The sequence below is a fragment of the Syngnathus leptorhynchus genome, chromosome 4, assembly GCF_054491065.1.
Source record: "Syngnathus leptorhynchus isolate UIUO chromosome 4, UIUO_Slep, whole genome shotgun sequence".
Classification (NCBI taxonomy): Eukaryota; Metazoa; Chordata; class Actinopteri; order Syngnathiformes; family Syngnathidae; genus Syngnathus; species Syngnathus leptorhynchus.
In genome coordinates, this window is record NC_141198.1 from 15,660,615 (window position 1) to 15,682,794 (window position 22,180).

Below are 22,180 nucleotides of genomic sequence, written 5' to 3' on the forward strand. Positions count from 1 at the left end.
TTAGTGACACGCTTTCAAATGTGGTATCATTCGTATCCATCCTCCTACCTTGAGGTCTGTTGTAAGGACTACCACTCGCCGCCTGTTGCTGCTGCTGTTGCTGCATTGTGGGTAGGCTCCTTTTGCCCTGCACGGCCAGTTGGAGGTTCTCGGGCAGCGGCTGCCCGCGCCCCAACACCTTGTAGGCCAGGATCTGAGCCCGGAGCTGCTGCAGCTGGGCCTGATTGAATGCTGACGGCCCCCGGCCTTGCTGGCCCATGCCGGACATGTTGGGTACCATGCCACCGCCGCCGCCTCCTCCTCCTCCTCCTCCTCCTGCTTGCGGGTCCATGGGCATCATGGGGCCCGGGCCCTGGGAAGGGGGCATGTGTGGCGGTGTGGGTCCTCCGCTCCCGGACATGGGACTGGACACGTGCTCGTGTACGCCCATCGGTGAAGGATGGGGGGACATGTAGCCTAAATTAGAAATGAAAGTTCAGAGACCAGAGATTGGAGAAATGCGGTTATACTTTAATTAAAATAAAGAAACACAGTTGAAATGTACCCTGGCCATGCTGGTCCATTGGGCTCTGTGGGGGACCCATGCCGCTGTGGAGAGATCTCATGCCCACGCCTTTCATGTGCCCGAAGTGCATCGTGTCCGCCATTGCCTTGTCGTTCATTCCCTCCATGGGCTGAAAAAGCAAAAGCAATGACATTGATATCAGACTATGCTACAGCAGAAGTTGTAAAATGGCCATTTTATTTCATGATTTCACACACAGTATGGATTAAATGAATCATGCCGTGTTTACCTTATGCATAGAATACATCATGTCTTGCGAGAAGTCACTCTGCCCCTGTCCCTGCATGCCGTGGGCCGCATTGGGTGTTCCGGGCCCCGGGCTGGGTCCCATCATGCTGTGAACTGAGCCGGGTGATGGGTCCGGTCCGGGGCTAGGGCCCAGAATGGGGCCAGGTGAAAGGCCCGCACCCGGGGAAGGGCCAGGATGGGACATACCACCTGACGGCTCAGAAGGAGTGGACATGGACTGGAACACCGGATGATAAGCAGCAGGCCGTCTTTAGGGAAGAAAAGAGATTGAAATGCCACTAAGAATCTAGTCAAAATCTGGGTAGTCATTAACTCAAATAGAACCCAAGTTCTACAAGCTACAACCCTTTCAATGCTAACAGGCTATATAATATGACAGTAATAATTTGTAATAGTGATCAAACAACTTATTAAAATAACCAAATACATATCAATTTTGAGACTTTTATATATAACAAGAATACATTAAGTCCCCTATTTTGAGTCAGTTTCATTACAAATTATAAGCCCTCCATTTTAAGTCACTTAAAAATGGTAGCCCTCCATTTTGAATCAATTCTAACGCCATACATTTAAAGTCATGATGTCATAGGTGAGCCATTGTCATAACATTTCTTATTCTTAACATATTTACCCCGCTCCCTTCCATTAACACATTCTGACACTGGTATTGGTGATTAAAAATAATAATAAAATAAAAATAAATACCTTTTTGGGGAGGGGGGGCGGCATTTTACCTACTTTATCATTCCAGCATTTTCTATTTAGCTATCAAACAACGCCGTGTGCCTGCCCCACATTCCAGCAAGTAAGTGGCAACGTTTTTATATAACCTTCGCGCTGACCACCACACGTCAATTTATCAAATACAAATATTATTTTAACATGAGCACCGTGAGCTTTTTTGCTCCCGGGGCCGTTCATGTCAAGGCAACACATTTGAAGCGGACTCTTGATTGGATCATGGCTTCCCCTTGAAAAAAAAAAACGGTGGCCAACATGGCGGAACGTCACTTGTGGGATCAAAGTCGGGACAGTGAGCGAACCTCCAGGTAATTACGCACGGTTCAGACACAAATATATTAGTGCATGTCCACCATTACAATGTTTTGGGTCGTTTTCTGGCTGACACACACCCCCTAGCAACGGTCGTTCGTACGGCTAAGCTAACGCTAAGCTAGGAGGCTAATGAGCTAGCTGGTTCTGATTCTGAGGTGTAGACTCTCTCCCCCTCTCTCTCCCTCTTGCAAAGCGAGCGGGTCAGAAAAGTTTTGACAGCAACCAGCAGCGCGACACGATTAAAAACACGCCGCACACGGCGACAAGGCCCCCCCATGCCCCCTCTCGCCACGCGGAGATCATTTACCTCTCGACCGAAGCGAAAGTGGCACACGGCAGCAGAAAAAAAATAATCTAATGTTTCTCTAAAATATGACTGCAGTCGTCAAGTTCACTCCCCCTCCGTGCTGTTTTGCTGACATATTTAAAGTTGAGCTCGTTGGCGCTGTCGTGCATTGGCTGGATGTACAGGATGTCCCGGCTTTTTTCTTCTCCACTCTTGCCTATTGGCTCCGGTGCCTTGTCGGTCTTCGTGTCTTCTTTCTGGGTGTGTTTTGGATTGTACTGTACAACTACTGTAATGTTTCAACATTGTTGTTTATTCAAGGGAAAAGACGTTTCAATTAAAAGTGACATCGACAGGTTTGTGTGCAAAAGATTTTTTTCGACCTATAAATGACGTAAATTGCTTTAACAAGTTTTAGAAAATTGACAGTGTTTTTTTTTTTTTAGCCCCCCCCCTCCGTCTTGTGTGAGGTTCTTGCAATTGACCACAAGGGGGAAGCAACACCTAGCAGTTGTTCTTTAAAGCAATTTATGCTATTGAAATAAGCCCGGGATAAAAGTGGGACATTAATAAATAATACTAATAATAATAATACCGGGGACAAAAGTGGCACATTAATAAATAATAGTAATAATAATAATAATAATAATAATAATAAAAAAATAATTTAAAAATACAAAAACAAAGTGAAGAAATATTTGGCTCGGTGGTGCACTTGGTAGCACGTCCGCCTCACAGGTAGGAGGGAGCGGGTTTGATTCCACCCCCGGCCCTCTCTGTGTGGAGTTTGCATGTTCTCCCCGAGCCCGCGTGGGTTTTCTCCGGGCACATCCCAAAAAGGGGAGGCTGATTGAGCCCTCCAAATTGCCCCTAGGTGTGAGTGCGGATGGTTGTTCTGGCAACCACTTCAGGGTGTCCCCCGCCTACTGCCCGATGACGGCTGGGATAGGCTCCAGCACGCCCGGGACCTCCGTGGGGACAAAGCGGTACATAAAATGGATGGATAAAAAAATGGTTTAATCACGTCTATGTAATGTGGTATCCATGTGTTGTGGGTGTGCCTTTAAGAGGCGTGGCCTAATAGTGACATCAAGAGATGGAACGTTGTTGGCTCGTGAGTCTGCATTAAAAAAGGTTTGTCTGCACATCGTGTATTATTCCGGTGACGATCAATCGGTAATGACTTCAAATAAACATGCATAATGAAGAAAAAGAAATCATTTGGTGTCAATTGACATTTTTGCAAATAGGATCTACTGCAATGAAATTTTGAAACCATTTGTTGCGCAGACCAAAATATAGTGGTATATATTTATGTCTATAATTTATGTATATCATTGTATATGTTTATGAAGTGGTTTGTAAGTTAACCCCTGTAAACTTGCTTTCATATTCATTCACGGTTCCTTTATTTTCGAAAAGTTTGCACATTAAATCGCTGTTGTAGTTATGACGAAACTTAGATAATTTCCAAAATGGTTTAGCCGTAGATTGTTGACTCATATAGAGGATTGATGGAAAGCATAAAATGGCGGTTGTAATTACTACTGTACCTCAAGCCGCAATCCGGCTCGGAATCCTTAGGTTGGACACCAGCACATTCAAAGCACCTCATCCTGACACAGTTGTTCATTTGAATATCTTGCCTCAATTAACAAAAGCTATTTAATCTCTGATCTTGGTTTCCACCCTCTCGGGCCCAACTGGCCTTTTCTTATTGGGCCATTCGCACAGGAAGCGGATGTAAATGCTAACCAAATAAACTAAGCCAAGTCACCTTGCGGCCCGTGATGCCACTCGGGTCCGGCGAGCCAGGAAAAGGCTCGGCCGCAATCATTTGGCAGTGAAAGGCCGGGCGGTTGCGGCATGGCAGTCACCTTGAAAAAGGCTCCAGTGGACCAGTCAATGGCATGACATTTTATTTAAATACCAAACCTCTTCAAAGGCCGTCACGCTCACAAAAGCCCAGTGGCACGACCGTTCACCCCCTCTCAACATCATATCAGAATCCAATTCAAATATTGTCTTTACTCAATTGGCATGAAGTGGTTTACCTTTAAATCCATTTCAGATTTTAGCAATGACCCCTTTGCATTTTCTGTGTATTCTGTACCTGCTGTTTGTTATATTTGCATACTGTACATGTAATTGGAATACTTTTCCACGTTTATATTACACGTGTATTTCTCATCAAATATTTGTGCATTTTCTGTCCAATATTTTGTTCTTGTCTCTAATATTTTGTTTGTTTAATGTCAACAAACATTCATGTATTTGATTAATTATGTATTTTTCACATATTCACACACACACACACACACACACACACACACACACACACACACACACACACACACACACAAAACATACAGCTGAGGCCTGGTCGTCTACAGGTGTCCGCAAACAAGGGTGCGGCCCTCATTTATTTAGAGATGAGCCACAATTGGTGGTAAGGCTCTTTTTTTTTTTCTTTTTCTCCCCTCATTGCCATTTGAATGACCACTACTAACCTTGTGGTGCACTTTTTTTTATGGCTGGGGCAGATGGCCAAGTGGATGTTTGCACATAGGAGGAAGATTTGACAAGTGAGCTGAGCCACAGTTGACAACATTGACCGTGGAGATATTCTGAGTACAGAAATGACTCAAATAACCCTCAACACCACTTTTAATGATCAACAACACAACATTGTGAAGCATCAAAGTTTAATCATTGAAAAAAGGTTCATTTATTTCCTGATTATTTTGCGAATGCTGAGAGATGATGTCTTTTCACATCTTCATTCCATTTCAACACTCCTTTCCTTCCCATCAGGTCAAAGAACAGGAAGCATTTGACCTGGCAATTGATCTTAATGCGCCAAAGCGTGGCTGTGACGCATCTGCTCGGATCCATCACAACAAGAGACTTTACGTGGGTGATCCCGAGGCTCTGGCGTTCAAAGCGCAACATCCCAGAATATGGCGGTGAGTGGAAACAAAACCTTAGTCACAACACGCCTCAGAAGTGGCGATAGTACTCGCACTTTGTTCGTAAGTAGAAGTTCGGATTACTACTTGTGGATAAAAACACTGGTGAAACTCAAAATACTGAATTTGTGGACATGTACTTGCCTTGAAGTGTGCTTCAGTACACAAGTAAAAACGACTTTTTCTCTATTAATTATATACAATACCTGTTTTGATAACTGCATTATGAAAAGAATGACCGCGCAAGCTAGCACTGGACTGGCTGTTATTGTTTTTCTACAATCTCAATGAGTCAAACAAAACTAAACCATGGTGTTGACAGCTCTCTTTTTACGACCTATTTTAATTGCGTTATTGTCGGTGAGTGTCAAAGAAAGTAACAAGCCTGTTTTGTGAAAGTAAGCAAGACATCATAAAAATAAACACTCAAGTGAGAACGGTAACAAAGTACGTACACTTTGCTACTTCCCACCACTCGCATTCCATCGCTGCACTAATTCAACAAGGAACGGAAGGCAAAACACATTTTGTCCGGGAACACGCTTAACGGCGAACATATGACTTGCAGATGGAGCCGTCGTACCTTTTTCTTTTACGCCCTCGCTGTGAGGACGAGTCGGAGATGAAGCGGTCTTAACGGCTCACAGATGCCGGATGCGCCTGTGCGCAGGCAGGTATCCACTGTGACAAGCCCGAAACATATGCGCGTTCAAAAAGTTGGAAAATCACGCAAGTTAGGGGGGGAAAAAAAAAAAAGCATTCACCATTTGAGTGTTTTATGATGTTATGGTCACAGTCCAGGCAAAGACACAACTCAATCACAGAGTCTTGGCTCTTGTTCGGCTGACACGCTTGCAGGAGGGGCAAGAAGTACAGTGCCCCACCATGTTAAGCAGATGGTGATCACAAATCTTGTTAGTTCTTTGAGGAAAATGCAAAACCTCATTTCACCAACGACCTCCTTTGCTGTTGCGTGCAGCAGTTTTTTTTCATTGGTCGTCGGGGCACTTGTGATTGAGCCCTGCCAATTCTGCCTAGCAACATGAGACCGATATTCATTTAGCATTTCTTTCATTTAATCTTGAGCCTAACCATTCATCGATTCATGGGACAGCAGCTAAATTTTAAAATCTATTCTACAGCTAAGTGAAAATGAGTATAAAGCCTCTAGAATTGTGTTGGTGTTACCATTAAGCTAAGAGCTAGCGGTAATTTTAGTGGTTCAGGTTATGGTTTGGGTTGAGGTTAGGGATAGAGTTGCCACCAAAAAACGTTAACCTGAACTCAGACCTCCAAATGATCCGTGTTGAGGCTTAAGCGCTAATTTTAACACATTCATTCTAACTTTTAGGAATAAAAACCTCTTTGTAAAGTCTCTGAGCATGTCAACGATGCTTATACAGTATTGTCTCATCTGCGGCATGTTAAAACAATGTCGCCCTCACATGCCGGCGATTAGCTTCGAAATTGTTGCAGATTTCCTGTCGAGAGCCCGCAGGATGCTAGGCACATGCTACGCTAAATCAACATGTGCGCTCTTGTGTTCTCCCGACAGTCCATATTTCTCTCAGGCGTAGGATCGCGGCGGCCCGGGACGGTAATATTAAACAGCACGCTTTAACAATGAATGGCAGAACACCTGCAGCACAGGCAACTACAAAGGCGGGTTTCCTCCCGACAGCGCTTCCTCTCTTCCCCCGGCCTCCCGCCTGACCCCTTGCTCCATCTTGGAAAAAGATCTCAGGCAGACGAGTCGGAGAAAGTCGCTCGGCCGACCAGACAGCGCTCCCGCGGGAACGCTCGGCGACGGGAGGCGTGCCGAGGAGCACCTGCCCCGTAAATCTACCCGGGGCTTCCCTTTCATGAGGAATAACAAATGGCGGTCGAGGAGGGGGGAAAAAAGCTAAGGTGACCACGGCAGATGAGCCGTGAAGCGTGTGACCTCATGTACACGTCTGGATCGGTGCACATCAATACAGATGTGATGCCACGTCAGGTTGCTACTTCTAGACTAGAAAAAAAAAAAAAAATCTAAAGTTTAGTCCGTTTTTTTTTTTTTTTTTTACTGGAATTTAAAATGGCGAAGTGGGGGAAAATTCCAGGTTCTAATGCTTCCACGGGAATTGAGGGTTGTTTAATAGAAAGCTATCGAATGCCAATTCCCGAATCTGCCGCGGTCGACTCCATTCGTATTCCAAGCACCGCCTTGAACGACTCACTTTGTTGCCGAAAGGCGATCGCGTCGCCGCTAAGCGTCCCTGCAACAAGTCAATCCACGCACAAAGTAACCATTAGACGCCTCGAAACCTACTGTACTGTTTCCCCACTCGCCCCCGCGTGCTCCTTTTGTGCTCGGATGACTGGAAACCTCAAAGGGCCCCCGGATTTTTTACAGCCGGCCAATCCCCTCTAAAAGCATGACACCACTTTAAAGAAATGCTCCCTAAACAAACACTACTTAAAACACGCTCCTACTCCAGACGACAATTGGCCCAGCGCTCTCGAAGGGATTGGCTAATCCCCGAAACACGGGCCTGTGACTAATGGCGGAATTTAGCAAGAAATCGGCTCCGGTTTCAGACGGGCGCTTATCGACCCGAACGACGCGAATAGCTCGGGCCTCGTGATGAATGAGCGGCGGGGATCATGTCGTCTTTCACTCTCGCTATTGTGCGGGTGAGAATGAAACGTGTCAGAGAAGCACGTAACCAGCTTTTTCTTTGGCAAGAAGAAGGAAAAAAAGAAAACCAAAATAAGCCGTCCTGTCGGAGATGTCGAGCGCTGGCAGTTTTTTCTAGCAGGGCGAGGTCGCCCCGTCCGCATGAAAGTAGCTTGTGTCGACCTGTCGGGTCGCCGGAGTGCACTTGGCTAGAAAAACAAGGAATCAATCAAGCTCAGCGCACGCATCAACAGCAAGATGGAAACGTGAATTGGGGCGTCTTGCTCGGTCAAGCAAAACGGCGACTCTTGCCGCACTGCAGTACTTGTTTTTCCCATGTCAATTGGAATATTGTATACTGAATAGTCATTTATTTTATATCACTGCCATTCTGAGTTTGCGGTTACCGAAACGACCTCATTTTGCCGCAAGACTTTTATTGCCCGTGTTGGTCAAAGCACACACACGGTAACAATTGAAGGAGAAAGTGGAATGAAAACTGTTTGTATTCGATGATGTCATTCGTGTAAGCGACCAATCAGCGGTTCGCGGGCCGTTTGTTACCGGGCAGCATGTACGGTACCTTCCGAGACAATGAGGATGTCATCACTTCCTTTTTTATTTTTAAAAACTCAATCCCAACACGTCAGGTCATGCATGTTGAATCGCTTGGCATGGAAAGGGAAATTTCCTTTTAAAAAAAAAAAACAAAAAAAAAACAAGAAAGAAAGGAAGCCACAGAGGATAAGCCATTAGTGGCAACTCTATCCACCGTCTTGATTTGTCATTGCTCGTGAAAGGAAATCGTGGCCACTGAGCTCTGTGAAACATGCAAAGCATAACATTTGCTCAGGCCGGCTCTCTTGTGGTTTTTCAGGGGGAAGCAAACGATCCCGGAGCCGGGCTCCAAGGGCTCGCGCGCGACCTCCCCGTGAACTGCTCGTTAATGATTATATGCTTGATATATGCGGCTACATATGGTAAATGAGGGCACACTTATGGGGAAGCCACAGGGGCCTTGTTATGCTTTTTTGGCCTGTTTTCGTATGGCCTTAAAGATGTCCACCTGTTTCCCGTTAAGTCCCAGCGGAGCGGAGCGCTCAAGTGGGAAAATGAGCAAAAGTAGCGCAAAGTCGCTTCCGGTCATTTGGTATCAAAGGCGCCACTTAGCCTCCTGCCGTGTTCGCTTTTTAGATATTCCATAATGTACGTAGAATTTTGTCTTTTTTTCTAAAATGTTGTCTATGTAAAAATTCATTCCGTTTGACCTGCCTTGCCTTGTAATTTAAATGTCTGTATTTGAATAATATTATAATACTTACATATTATCAAAGTATCACATTAGGTCCATCATGACCAATATTAAAAAATATTATTATGTTATGTGTATGTATGTATGTTCAAAATAAGATTTTTTCCTGTATTTTTAATATTAGATATTTTATTGTGACATTTATTTATTTTAAATAATATTTTGGGAGTAATATCAAATACTGTACTGTATATCAAATGAGCGTCCGTCAATTAGATGCGGATTCTCTTATTGGCTCCCCAGTCTCCGTATGCTAGCCAATAGCGGGGGACGACTGTCCAATTAAACACAGGAAATCTCATGAGACTTGCAAAGATCTTGAGAGATTTGGACTATTCTATTGACCACTGATCCCCCCCCCCCCCTAGGAGATTTGAATTTGATCTCCAGGTTGTCCGACTCGAGGGGCAGCACAATGTAGCGCTTCAGCTGTATCGTATCTCCAGCCGGACGTTGCCAAAAAACGCAGGATGACTTATTCAGTCAGAAATGCGGGGGTTGCTCCACATGTGCGGAGCACCAGGTCCGCCCACTGGGGTCCCACGATGGATGACACCAAAGAGAACCTGTCATCTTTCCTTGACATTTACCAATACAATTAAACCGCTGAGTTCGTAAGGTGTGTGTGTCCCTCCCCCACCCCCTCCCGATGGCGGACGTCCAGGGTCCTGTCTACATTTCACTGAGGGACTTCTTTGGGCGCCCAGCAATTTGCCTGAACAAACTTATCCCAGCTGTTCTCTGGAAAAAGCATCAGCGCGACAATTCCAGGCATGTCGGCCCCCGTTTCCAAAGCAGAAGAGACGGTTCTCTTCTTATTTGAGTAAAAATAGCAACGCCTCCCGAGGACGGCGTGTGAGCGTCAGGATGAATGGTGCGGTAATTCGAGGCTTTGAATGTAATAAAAACAACAAAAAATCCAGGTCGTCGTAAATAACTTGGCCTCCGCCAGATGGAACAGGTATTTTGTCGTTTGAAGGCGCTCCAGGTATCGAGATTTTCTTTGGAAGGAAAAGAAAAAAAAAATGCAAGTGTCCAAGATAAGAAGATGACATCACGAGGAAGCAAGTAGACAAGGAAAGGGAGGTAGCGACGAGGTATTTTCCAAGGGGATGATGATCCCCCCCCCCATTATTTCCTATGGAAGTGATTCGATGCCTTTTTAAACAACTTTCAAAGCTTTCAAGGACACTTTTGTTATTTTTGAACGTTCAACCCGGCGCTTTTAAACTTGGTCGTGTTACATAACGGGTAACCTGGGCGTGCCCAATAATGTGGCAAGCGGCCATTTACATCAGACATTCCGCCGCCACCACTCATTTGTGGGCCAACTGAACATGAACATGTTACTCATTCATTTATTTTGGACGTCAGATCAGATCGTCCCATCTCCGTTCCCCTTTTTTTCCGCCACGAGCCTGTCTGGTCAATCACGGCCCGAGACGACCTCGATGGTGAATCAAAACAACATGGCCGCCGCAGGTGTGGGCGCTGGACGACTCGCATCCCCGGGTCGCCTTCAAAGCGCGGCCAGCACGATAAGATCGCAGTCATTCATCAAAACGTTAACGCGTTCTCGCTTAAATACGAAAGCCCGGCACGGAGAAAAAAAAAAAAAAACGTTTCTGTTCCCATTGTTCAAACGTGTTCTGTTGCTTTATAACAGTCGCCCATCGCTGGAATTCATCCCAAAATACCCTCATGTCTCTCACGGCAGCACAAAGATGACTCACTTTTGGGGAGTTCAACACTCTTCTGTCTTTCTAATGCGACTTGAGTTCACCATGTACATTTGAGAGATAAAACCTCACCTGAAATTAAAGTCAGACAACATTAAGGTCAGAAAGTTCAAAGTTGCCGAGCACACATAGACCCAATGCAGGGAGAAAAAAAAAAAGTCTTATGAAGATTTGCGAATTGATTTATAGCTTGCACCGTCCTCGTTCTATGAGAGGCGTAAATGAGAGAAAGATGGCGGGCATTTTACGTACACGTTGTGCCTGCGAGATGGAAGTACGTGAACGTGGCCCCGCCTCCCGCTGTTTGATTGACAACCTGCTATTTGGACATACCGAAGACAGATACTTTATTCTTCTGTGTTTGTGTCAGGGGGGGGAGGCAACTGCCACACTCTCTCGCTCAATTCAGACTAAAGTAGTGCTTTGACGCCATCTTGTAATGTTTTAATAATGTTAAATTGAGTTGATCTTAATTTAGTCAGAACTTGTCGGAACTTTATAAGCTTTGGCATCCGGTGGAAAAAATGGAAGTATGCGTCCAAAGAGGCGGCAGATTTTCCGCCGGTGGTGGCAGGTTAGCCACGGTCCCAGCAGCAGGTGACTTGGAAGGGGGTCATCACGTGGTCATCATGGGGGAGCAGGGGGGGGGGGATGCTGGCAACAACTGGGAGACATCACAAGTGTTTTCCCTCAAGTTAAGGTGTCGTTTCACACTCTGGAATCTTCCGTCTGACAGCGAGCGATTGATTTGCAAGCGGCGGACTGCTACAACGATGCGCCAGCACCTGTGTCGCATTTACGCCGTTTTTGACGCTCATTAGCGCAACATTGTTGGCGCTTTGTTTAAGTTGCTTCCCATCAACAGCCACCAAAAAAACAGCTATGTACAAATTTGGGTAGGCCCAAACACACAAAAAAAACAACATATATATTTTTAAAAATATAAAATAAATATTAAATATTTTTTTCAAAATGTTAACACATAATTACAATATGTACTTTTTCTTAATATCAGCCATACAAAAAAGTTTTATTTTAAAAAAATGTCCAAAAGATCTCCCTAAAAAAATATATATTTTTAATTCTTTCAAGAAATCATTGAAAATGTTCACAACAAAAAATACTATAACACAATTTCATGTTTTTCAGAAAATTTCCCATACTATTTCAGTAGAATTACAATATGAATAAAATTTCCTACAGAAATTCTTAAATCAAGCATCATTAATGGTCCCTCCTAACAAAGACAAATCGGAAGGCACATTTAACCATTATTTCTACTTTTTTTAAAACTTTTTCTAGACTTAGTGGTTATGTGAATGGCGACATTTCAAAGTTTGGGGACCCTTGAGGTTGAACATCTGCCGAGGCCTGAGAATTGGCCTTCATCGGCGAAAGCCATAAATGTCAGTCGGCAGAAGTCGTAATTGATGCGAGTACAGATGTCTTACGCCACAGCATCGTTTGCTTTGACACTTTTTCCCCCTAAAACCTGAGAAACTAACAACAACAAGTTACAGAAGTGGCAAAAGTACTTAAGTGCACACATTGTAAATAGTATCGATGCTATTTGTTAGCCAGCCTAAGGTGTTTTATATTGTTTGTTAGCATTAAGCTAAACTGACTTTATAAAGCAAATCTATGTGATTGTTTTGTACTCAAAACACTGTATATTTTCAAATCTAGTGAATAAAAGTAAAAAATAATCCAAAACTCCAAAATAGTATATGTACTCTATTACTTGGCACGGCATACAGCGGACGGCGAATGTTTCGTATTAGCCGTGTGAAACGCCTCCCGTTCCCCGAGATTCGCTTTTACAAGCGAGAAACTGGATATTTCATATTTCATTCTGCTTTGAGGACGTCAGTGCACATGCGAGTGGCGAAGCGGCCCCTACCCCCCCACCCCCTTTGATCGCCCACCACCCCTCCCCAACCGAGACTAATTGTGGGGGCGGAGAAGAAATGAAAGGAATATCGGGCCCATTTCATGGGAATTGGCTGCCCGCCGCTAGCGGAATTAGCCGCCTTTACGCGCAAACGATAACTTCATGCCGCGCTGTTTGGGGATGTTAACGGTTTACTTTATTGTCACCGTGACAACATAAGGTCACGGGGTGCCAAATAGTAGGTTCACGGCCAGACGTTTTCTATTGGCGCTTGTGTCTTAAGGGTTTTTTATTGTCGGTTATCAAATGAATTGATAATTGTTTTTGATTCTTTCGAGATTTTGTGAATTTTTTTTTAAAAATCCTCAGAATTTCAGCCACTCAAGAATTTCATATTCTCCAATTTTTGTCGTCCTCTGTGAAAGCGAACCTATCGCAATATCTTTGGGGTAACTCTAAATCCGCTTTCATTTTGGAAAGCCGTGATTGTTTTTTTTTTTCTTTTTTGCCTTTTCGGGTTTGTTACACGTTTTTATGAAACGCTACTTAACGATCAGCACACATTTGTTTCTTTTTGCTGCGGTGTCAGGTCACAAAATTGCGCATGCACCGGAGCAACGTATTGTTGTCTTTTGTCGTCGTTTAGCCAGACAGGTGTCACAGGCTCGTTGACCTCTCAAAGCTGTGTACGCAAAAACAAAAGCCCAAAACAAACACAAGCGCTATCGGTTTAGCAGACGTCGACCGCTACTGTTGAAATGCAGCTCCAAAACAATTTCCAGTTTGTGCTTTTTTTTTTTTTGATTTTGAGATATAAATAGAGAACAATATGGTTCAGTTCAATTGTGAATTCCTCAGCGGGTAAACTTGTGGACAAACAGGGTGACCTAATGCCAGCAGTGTGTGTTTGTACTCCACACATGACTCACTCCTCGTGGTTTTCATCGTACAGTCGGGGAGACAAACGCCGCTGTCGTGGAAACAATTCAAGCAGCCAAACTGTCGCTGCACCCTCACGCCGTCGCCGATAATCTACCCGGTCATCCAGAAATGCAAAAAAAAACACTTTAGGTGTGTTTTTGTCACTTTGCCACAGGGGGCAGCATAATACATACGGATCAAATGAAGCCATTCTTCGAAGAGGATAAAGAATGTATGCCTGCAAGTGTTATGAGCTCTTGGGTTGTCTTATTGAGCTACTTGGGTGGGTGGATATATTAAAAATACTTTTGAGCGCCCGACGGCAGAGGTAGATCGGCATATTTTTGTGACACCTCTTAAATTAAATGCGAACGTCTGTACTTCTTGTCTCACCATCCAAATATGTGTGGAAATGTTCGTGTGTGGTGCCAGGCTTGGCAAGGGGCAAAAGTGGCTCACAATGATTTATTGAGAGAAATCATTCTTCTTTACAAAACCCGTTTGGGTATTGGCAAGCCTTTTTTTTTATCTTTGAGTTTTTTGCTCTCTCTGCTCAGAAAATAGCTTCTTGTATTCATTTTTCAGTTTTTGTTGCGCTCGACCTAATCTTATTTTATTTAGCTTGTGTCTTATTTTTAATGTTGTTTTTATTGATTTATTTGGGTACTTTGGGTGGTTTTTGTTTCCGTATTTTATATCTCATGATTGAATTGTTTGTTGTAATGTTTATTTTAGTATCCGATTTGTTTAATTTATTCTTGATTTAGGGTATTTTTATTTCATTCATATTTTTTAACTTGTATGTGTTTTTACTATTTCATCTACTCATTCATTTGAATTTGTTTCATTTTTGGTGTTCTTATTTTTACCTTTTCTTCCATATTCTATATATTTTATTCATCTGATGATATGATCACATCTTTCGACGTCATCTCCTAATTCTGTATAGTATGTAATATTTGATATGTAGACAATGTTTTGTGTTTGCGTGATGTAGGCGGCCAATGGCGAAAGGGAAGGCGACGGTGGCGCCGACGCCGCGGAGTCCCGTCAGCGGGTTGGTCCTGGCGCTTAATGGCATGTTATCAAAACAAATCACAGTTGTAACAAAAAACACGTTTTTTTAACCCCCTCCGAGGCCACACGCCATTTCCAGGAATAAATTCAATTCAATTTACTTGAATTACTATGATGAACTTGTTTCTTAAAACACGAACGTTTTTGAAAATCTAAACTTACTTCTATTAAACCCGAAATTAAAACCCCAACCCTGTTTTTTGAAACCCTGGGTAGACTTTCAAACCTTATTTTTAAACCCTACCCTATTTAAATTTGAAATGTCAATTCAGGGCCTCCCGACTGTCCCCAAATGTCAGCCTTTTGCTTCTAAATCTTGAGTCAGCGCAATTCAAACTTTTTAGTTACTCTTCCAGAGTATTCCAGAATGTTCCTTTTTTCTTGCTGAGAAATTTCTGCTCCACTTTTAGCATATCTATTCGTGGTGAAAATGAGCGCAAATGCCAATAATTCCTTTACTGCCTCCATTCATTTAAGAAGCAGCTCCCCCATTTGGGGAGGAGGGTGTGACCAGGGTGGGAATCTCTTCATGTCAGATGATGTGATCTACTGAACTCATCTTGTTCTCGGATACCCCTCAAGTATCCAACCACCGGCCCCCCTCTCCACTCCCCTCCACCCCCCACCCCAGCCCTTCATCCTTCCAAGAGCCCACATGTGCCCAATATATCACCCGTCCCCCCCTTTTGTTTATTATCTCCTTGGATAAGCATGTGGAATCCCCATCTTCCAGTCTTTTACAAGCTCACAGCAGCCGGCCTGATAGTGCACACACACACACACACACACACATACACACACATTCATACACACATACACATATGATATCTCCAATGTAACAATCAAAGAGGCACGCGAGATTTTGCGCGTTTCCGCTGGCGGGCAGATGTGCGACTTCAAACGGGCCAACATCTTATTGCCATGTGTCAGTGTTGTAAAAGAAGACCAAAACACTCCAAAGCCCCCTCATAAATATCTGCGCTACACAAAATACATTTTATCTAAATAGAGTCTTTGCATTTTTGTTGTTTTCTTGGAACAGGCTAGAAATGCACAAAACGCCCACACTGGATCCCACTGGGCATCCTTCACTGGGTTTGGTGATTGATATATATATATATATATATATATATATATATATATATATATATATATATATATATATATATATATATATATAATTTTTATTTTTTTATTTAGATATGTATTTTTTAAGGGTATCAATGTTTCCATTTTGTTCAAAGTAAAACAGATAGAATGATGGCACGCAAGCAAACGAAGATGAAACAAATACATAAAAATAAAAGACATAAAAATAAAATCCATACGTGGAAAACAGTTTTTGCCGTGCAGGCCCCGCTCCAAGGTCCGAGCCCCTGCCAAGGTCGTCTTCTTTTCTACTGCAAGTGACTTCACTCGTTGAAGATGATGATGATGATGATGATGAGCATCATATGTGCAACATGCACACACACAAATAATGTCTAGATCAGGACATTGTTAATTATGAGCTTTATTACTTGCAGACAGGAGACGTAACCTGCGAGACAAGATGACTTATTATAGGATCATCAATGTAGTCATTCAAAAAAAGCTGCCACACGTGGAAAAGACACACACACACACACGCCTGCACGCACAATCGGGCCGAGGACAGTGGGAAAAAGCAAACTGTCGGGCCAAAAGGTTGCAGCCCTGGGACGGCACGTTGCTTAAATCTTGTGTGACATTTATGTGGGCGCGTGTGAATGTAGTTTTTCCCCAAAGTTTTTTCACTCTACTTTCTCCTTTGGCCTAGCCGTGTACGTTAAATACGAAGGCTACCGAGCTAGTCCTCAATCGAGCTAACTCAGTGTCACTAACTCGCAGATGCCATTTTCAAATTTTAACAATCTGCTTGCATGCGCAAGTTATCCAACGCTAACGCTGTAGCTTGTTTTTGCCAACCTTAGGAACTTGCGGGATGGCGCTATCAAAGCCAAACGTTTATGAGCGCAACTTTCCGTGAGCACAAGTGGGTGACCGTGGTCCTCCAGCTGGACACGTCATCAAGCAGCAAAGGTTAGGTTGGGCTGGGCCAGGCTGGGCCAGACCCCCGTTAGAATCTCGCAAGGTCCTTTACAAGGTCCTCACCCCTTAAGACCACCCGGACGTAAAGCTATCAAGTCTAAGGACCTTGTTCACTTTTTTTTTTTTTTACAGGAGGTGACGCTCCTCAAAGTGGCTCGTTTAAAACCGCTATGGGAAAATCATCAGTGGAACAAAGTAGACTGATGAAAAATATCGACTGCAAATAATCCACACAAAACAAAATCAATGGCATATTTGGGGGATCTTCTTTGTACGTTTTATTAGGTATCAGCAGTTATTTTTGATAACTCTCACCCTGAACAATAGAAATAAAATCTATGACTAGAAATAAAGCTACAAAGTTAAAAAAAAAAAAAAAAAAGTCTACAACAAGCACGGCGGACCTTTTCACTCTCCGACATTCCTGTACATGTCATATTACGCAATTGCTCCTCTCAACAATTATTTTTGATAACTCTCACCCTGAACAATAGAAATAAAATCTATGACTAGAAATAAAGCTACAAAGTTAAAAAAAAAAAAAAAAAAGTCTACAACAAGCACGGCGGACCTTTTCACTCTCCGACATTCCTGTACATGTCATATTACGCAATTGCTCCTCTCAACAATTATTTTTGATAACTGCCACTCAGTGACTAGAAATAATCCACAAAATCAAAAATGAACTCCTCTTCCTGCTCTTTCCTGCAAAACTTCTCTCCATGGTAACTGCCAATTTGCATGACACTGATACACTGAATAAGCACAGTAGAAATAAGCATATAGTCACAAGAAATAATCCCCCCCCCCCCAAAAAAAAAAAAGTGGCACATGACGGGACTGGATTCATAACTCATGGGAACACATGCGCTCGTTAACGCGGCACACGCTTTGCTTTCCTCATCACTTGGTCGGAAGCGTCTGGCCTCATCATCGTCATTTATGACATTATTCTTGGCCCGCTCCAACTAATACCACAACACATCCTGATGTGATGTAAAAACGGCTCGGGTTAGAGCCATTAAAAGCTCTAACGCTAAAAGAATCTGCACTTTTCTTTTTTTTCTTTTTTTAAATTGAGACTTTTACGATTTCCTTTGAATTTTTTTTTTTTTTTCCGGTTGGCAACTGGCCGCGATTCCCTGCTCGATTCCCTCCTTGCTAAATCGTCTTTTTTTAAAACTTTTAAAAAAGTTCAAATGCACCAGGGTCCACTTACACGTGTCAACGCCACGCCCCGGGAGAAGCTTCCCCGGCTCGTCAAGATTTTTTTTTTTTTTTTTTTTTCCCCACCGACAGGTTTAAAGAGCACACATGTTTTTCTGGCTTTCCCATCATGCACCCCGTCACCATGGCAACACATGAATATTAGCGTTTGCTGCAAATCATAAAAGCGATGCTGTATTAGGGATTAACATTTGACTACATTTCCTTGTCATTTTTCTAATAATTCAATGGAACGCTTGCGTCTTTGCGTGAATCTTTTGAATGCTTATTTCCATGCCAAATAATAAAAAAAAAAGTCATTTTTAATCAATTTAATAATTAAATAAATGTGAAAATAAATTGTATTTTTATGCATTTTTGCGCGTGTCTATAATTGTGCAGTTTCTCTGTGTGCACATGAGCCAGTGATGATGATGATGATGATGATTGATGGATTGACTGAATCCGCAACTTCTGAGGTGATGTCCTCCTGTGTCGCGCAGCTTCCCCCCCCATAAGACACTTTCTCGTTTTTATAGTGGGGTTATTCTACAGGTGGAGTCAAATATGTTTGACCTTCAAATGCACCCCTGTCTCCTTAGACAGAGTTGGGGGGTTAGGGTTAGCTGACTTGCATGCTTTGCTGACATTGACACCTGTCCTCAATAGTGGGACTCTTTGGTTGTGACATTCCAAAAGTGAACTCAGTTTTGAAAAGTCAGACCCCAAAAATTAGCCTCACTTAACACAACATGAAATTTGATAGGCTTATCTTTTATGTGTGGACCCACAAAAAAAAAAATCGCAAGAATCCTTGCCCGGTGAAGTATAACAATTGTTGGATTGGATCTTTTGGAATTAAAATTGAGAAATGTTAGTGTGTGTGCACACTTCAAACAGGCCAAGGGCCAAGTGAGTTAAAACACAGTGTGTTGATGTAACAACACACACATTAGCACAGACGCTGTTGCCAAAACAGCCACAAAGTTGCACAGTGGCAACAGGTTGTTTGTCAGCCAGCACCAAGGTTAAAATCAGCAAAAAAGATTGTCACGTTTCACATTGCCACGCCTGAAAGGACACATTATGTCTGCCATTTTGGTGTGAAGCAGCCATTTTATATTAGAGTTTGGTGTTCATTCTGTCTAGGCAAAATTGAATTACCCTACATAAAACCAGAAACTAAAATGATTGAATCCATTCTACCAAAGTTTGATTTGGCAACATAAAGTTTGGTAGACATGAATGGAGCCACAAAAACAGCTCAAGCAGCCATATCTGAAAAGACGCAGTTGAGAACGGACATTTTAGTTTGAAGCCAACCGTTCATTGTGTCAATGCCCACATTCAAACATAAAGTTTTAATCTTTAAAATTGAACCCCCCCTGAAGTCACTTTCTAATCGCAACTTGAAATTTGGTAGACATGTCTATCATGAGTAGAGCCACAAAAACGTCTACCAATTTGCTTTGAAGTTGCCATTTCAGAGTCATCGTGTACATGTCCGCATATAAACATGAGCTGTAGTCTTCAAAAGTAGACATTTGACCAATTTGCTCCCAAAGTTGAACCACGTATCCATCCTTGACAGAATTGGAAAAAAAAAAATGACAATTTTCATCCAATGCATGTGTGGAACATAGCATCAAATTTCAATGACTTACAGCAAAACACCAAAAGCTGAGATGCCAAAATATGAGTCCAATATTAAGTCAAAGGAACTTGAGCATCAGTACATTTCCCAGCAGTGTCCTGAGATAGCAGATTAAAAAAAAAATAATAATAAGAACCTAAATTTAGCGTCTATATGTGCAGTCATTTACATGGACTCCTCCAGGCCAATGCAAATGTGGGCCCCTCAAGTTTTAACTTTGGCAGACTCGTTGTTTACTCTAGTTAGCGGCAGCCAGGTGCGGCGGCCATTTATCAGCGCTTTAGTAAAATCACAGCTCACGCAGCGGCGGTCGGTGCGGTCGGGCAGCGGCAGCTGCCATCAGTCACGTCGCGGCGGCCGCTAAAAGAAGAGTCGTGAATCACGGGCAAAAGACAACAAAGCTAGCAGAAATAACACAGAGTGTGTGACGCTATATAATGTCGCTATGGCTATTTTCTTTGGGGGGGGGGGCCCGCAATGTGACACACTTTTTCCATAGAATTTACATGAAAGTTTAGACTGGCAAATTTGCTACAAAATGACAGGTGGACGTGACATTTGCCATGAAATAACACTTTAAAAAAATTTGTAGGTTAAGCTGTCAACATTGTGGTGATAGAAGACATTTTCTTAGCGGTTGAGTAAAATGGACACGAGTATCAAATTTTTGTTTCTTTTTTTTTTTCGGAAAATTAGGTATTCATTTCTGTTAACACAACACTCGCTTTCCTTATTCCTCCAAAAATGTACCTCCGGTTTATGAGAATGGTTCATTTCACAGTCAAGAACTCGAAGTCAATAATTAAACGTACAACAACAACACAACCTTAACTGCATGAATAGCAGAGGTTTACTGTATAATCACATTTCCCAAAATATCTTCTCCAGTGGCCTTCTCCAGGTGTCGGAGCAGACATGATGGTCACGCTAGCAACTCGCGACGAGTTGGGAGATGCCCCACACACACACACACACACACACACACACACACACACACACACACACACGCGATATTATGACTGGAGGGGTTAATGGAGCGTGATGTAGTTTTGCATGGCGTGAAGTTCTTCCCCTACTTTTTAATGACCACCAATATCGCCATGGTGGAACACTCCCGTTTTCCGGGATAAATAAATACAGTCGGTGACTCAAGATAGTCGTCTACCTTGACTTTTTTAGAGTTTTTTTTTAAGATATGAACTGTCAATTAGTGGTTATTTGTTTCGCTTTGACTTGTAAGCGCAAACTCAAGATATGACATATGATATGAGATGACGGTGGTGTCAGATAGGAAATATTCTTGAGTAAAGTTCAACTTTTTTTTTAGTTTATTGCCAATACGATGCATTCGGGTTGTAGCAATCCCTGCATCGACATTTAACACGACAACATCGGCGGCGACGTGTATTAACGACAAGCACCTTTGTGACCTTTTGCCTTGTTGTCACTGCGAAACAAGAGACGCCAAAGACTAAATTCCCAGGCCACTTTTCCTCGTGTGTGTGCGTGTGTGTGCGTGTGTGTGTGTGTGTGTGTGTGTGTGTGTGTGTGTGTGTGTGTGTGTGTGTGTGTGTGTGTGTGCGTTTGTGTGCCCTGCCATGAAGGAAAATCAGTCAAGTCTCGAAATGGCAAACGACACATGTGTGCACGCAAACAAAATGCTACTGTGTGAACGGCAACTGTAGATAAGGTGAAAGTGTGTGTGCCTGTGTGTGTGTGTGTGTGTGTGTGTGTGTGTGTGTGTGTGTGTGTGTGTGTGTGTGTGTGTGTGTGTGTGTGTGTGTGTGTGTGTGTGCGTGCGCGCTATGAAGTCAGCAATCCGGCTGGCTCCCTTGCTGACACGCTCAAACTTCCCCCCCCCCGCCTGTGGTCCTAAGGACCTCAGCAGATCGTTATCAGTGGCCGTTTAGTACACACAAACGCTGTGTGGCGCACACACTCACCAGTTATGTTTACACAACAACACGTGTGAAAACGAGAACGATCTTTGAAAGCTGCACGTACAAATGTGCTAAAAATGTTTTCCCCCCCCCCTTCACACCGGGCTCCAAAAGTAACATGTGCATGCCAGCACACGAGTCGACACTTGATGTGTAAATTAGGCTGTAAAAACATAAGAAATGTTATGAAAGCTGATTGTAATCAAAATAAAGGGTCACTCAAATATTTAGTGATTGTCAGTTTTTTTTCTTGTACTCAACAGGGATCCTCATTCTAGGCCGATGGTCACTCGGGAAAATGTTGGAACCTTTTCCCTGCCACCGAGAATAAAATCTGAAAGGTAGGGCTGGTTTTCTTTGTTTTTCCAATTATCCCTGCTGGAGTTTTCATGTTTTACCAATGATTATTTGAGATCCATTATTTGGGAGAGCATTATTTATTCAGACAATTAATTACATAAAATATATGTTATGACTAAAATAATGTATTTTTGAGGTCCTTTACGCTCAAAACAAATATAGCAATTACGAGCTGAAAATTTGATTGCCGCAATCTTTTCATTTTACAACAGCGAGAAAAATC

General features: G+C 43.0%; 1 protein-coding gene and 1 long non-coding RNA gene across 5 annotated transcripts in view; one reads left to right on the forward strand and one right to left on the reverse strand.

Moving 5' to 3' along the window:
* The window catches only part of smarca2 (SWI/SNF related BAF chromatin remodeling complex subunit ATPase 2), a 19,078-nt gene extending 16,732 nt beyond the window's left edge, over nucleotides 1-2,346 (reverse strand). The window contains exons 1-4 of the mRNA XM_085909166.1: nucleotides 2,181-2,346; nucleotides 795-1,062; nucleotides 545-674; nucleotides 49-456 (exon numbers count right to left, since the gene is read on the reverse strand). Coding sequence (XP_085765292.1) covers nucleotides 49-456; nucleotides 545-674; nucleotides 795-1,028 — 772 coding nt within the window. The 5' untranslated portion in view covers nucleotides 1,029-1,062; nucleotides 2,181-2,346. The remainder of the gene's footprint in view (nucleotides 1-48; nucleotides 457-544; nucleotides 675-794; nucleotides 1,063-2,180) is intronic.
* Nucleotides 1,513-21,939, forward strand: LOC147058427 (uncharacterized). Of its 4 annotated transcripts, XR_015065814.1 has the most exons (5): nucleotides 1,513-1,866; nucleotides 4,532-4,608; nucleotides 4,703-4,881; nucleotides 4,974-5,125; nucleotides 21,861-21,939. It is a non-coding gene; the product is annotated as an uncharacterized LOC147058427 (long non-coding RNA). The 4 variants fall into 4 exon arrangements; XR_015065815.1 differs by lacking the exon at nucleotides 4,532-4,608; XR_015065813.1 differs by lacking the exons at nucleotides 4,532-4,608; nucleotides 4,703-4,881.
* Nucleotides 21,940-22,180: the final 241 nt, after the last annotated feature.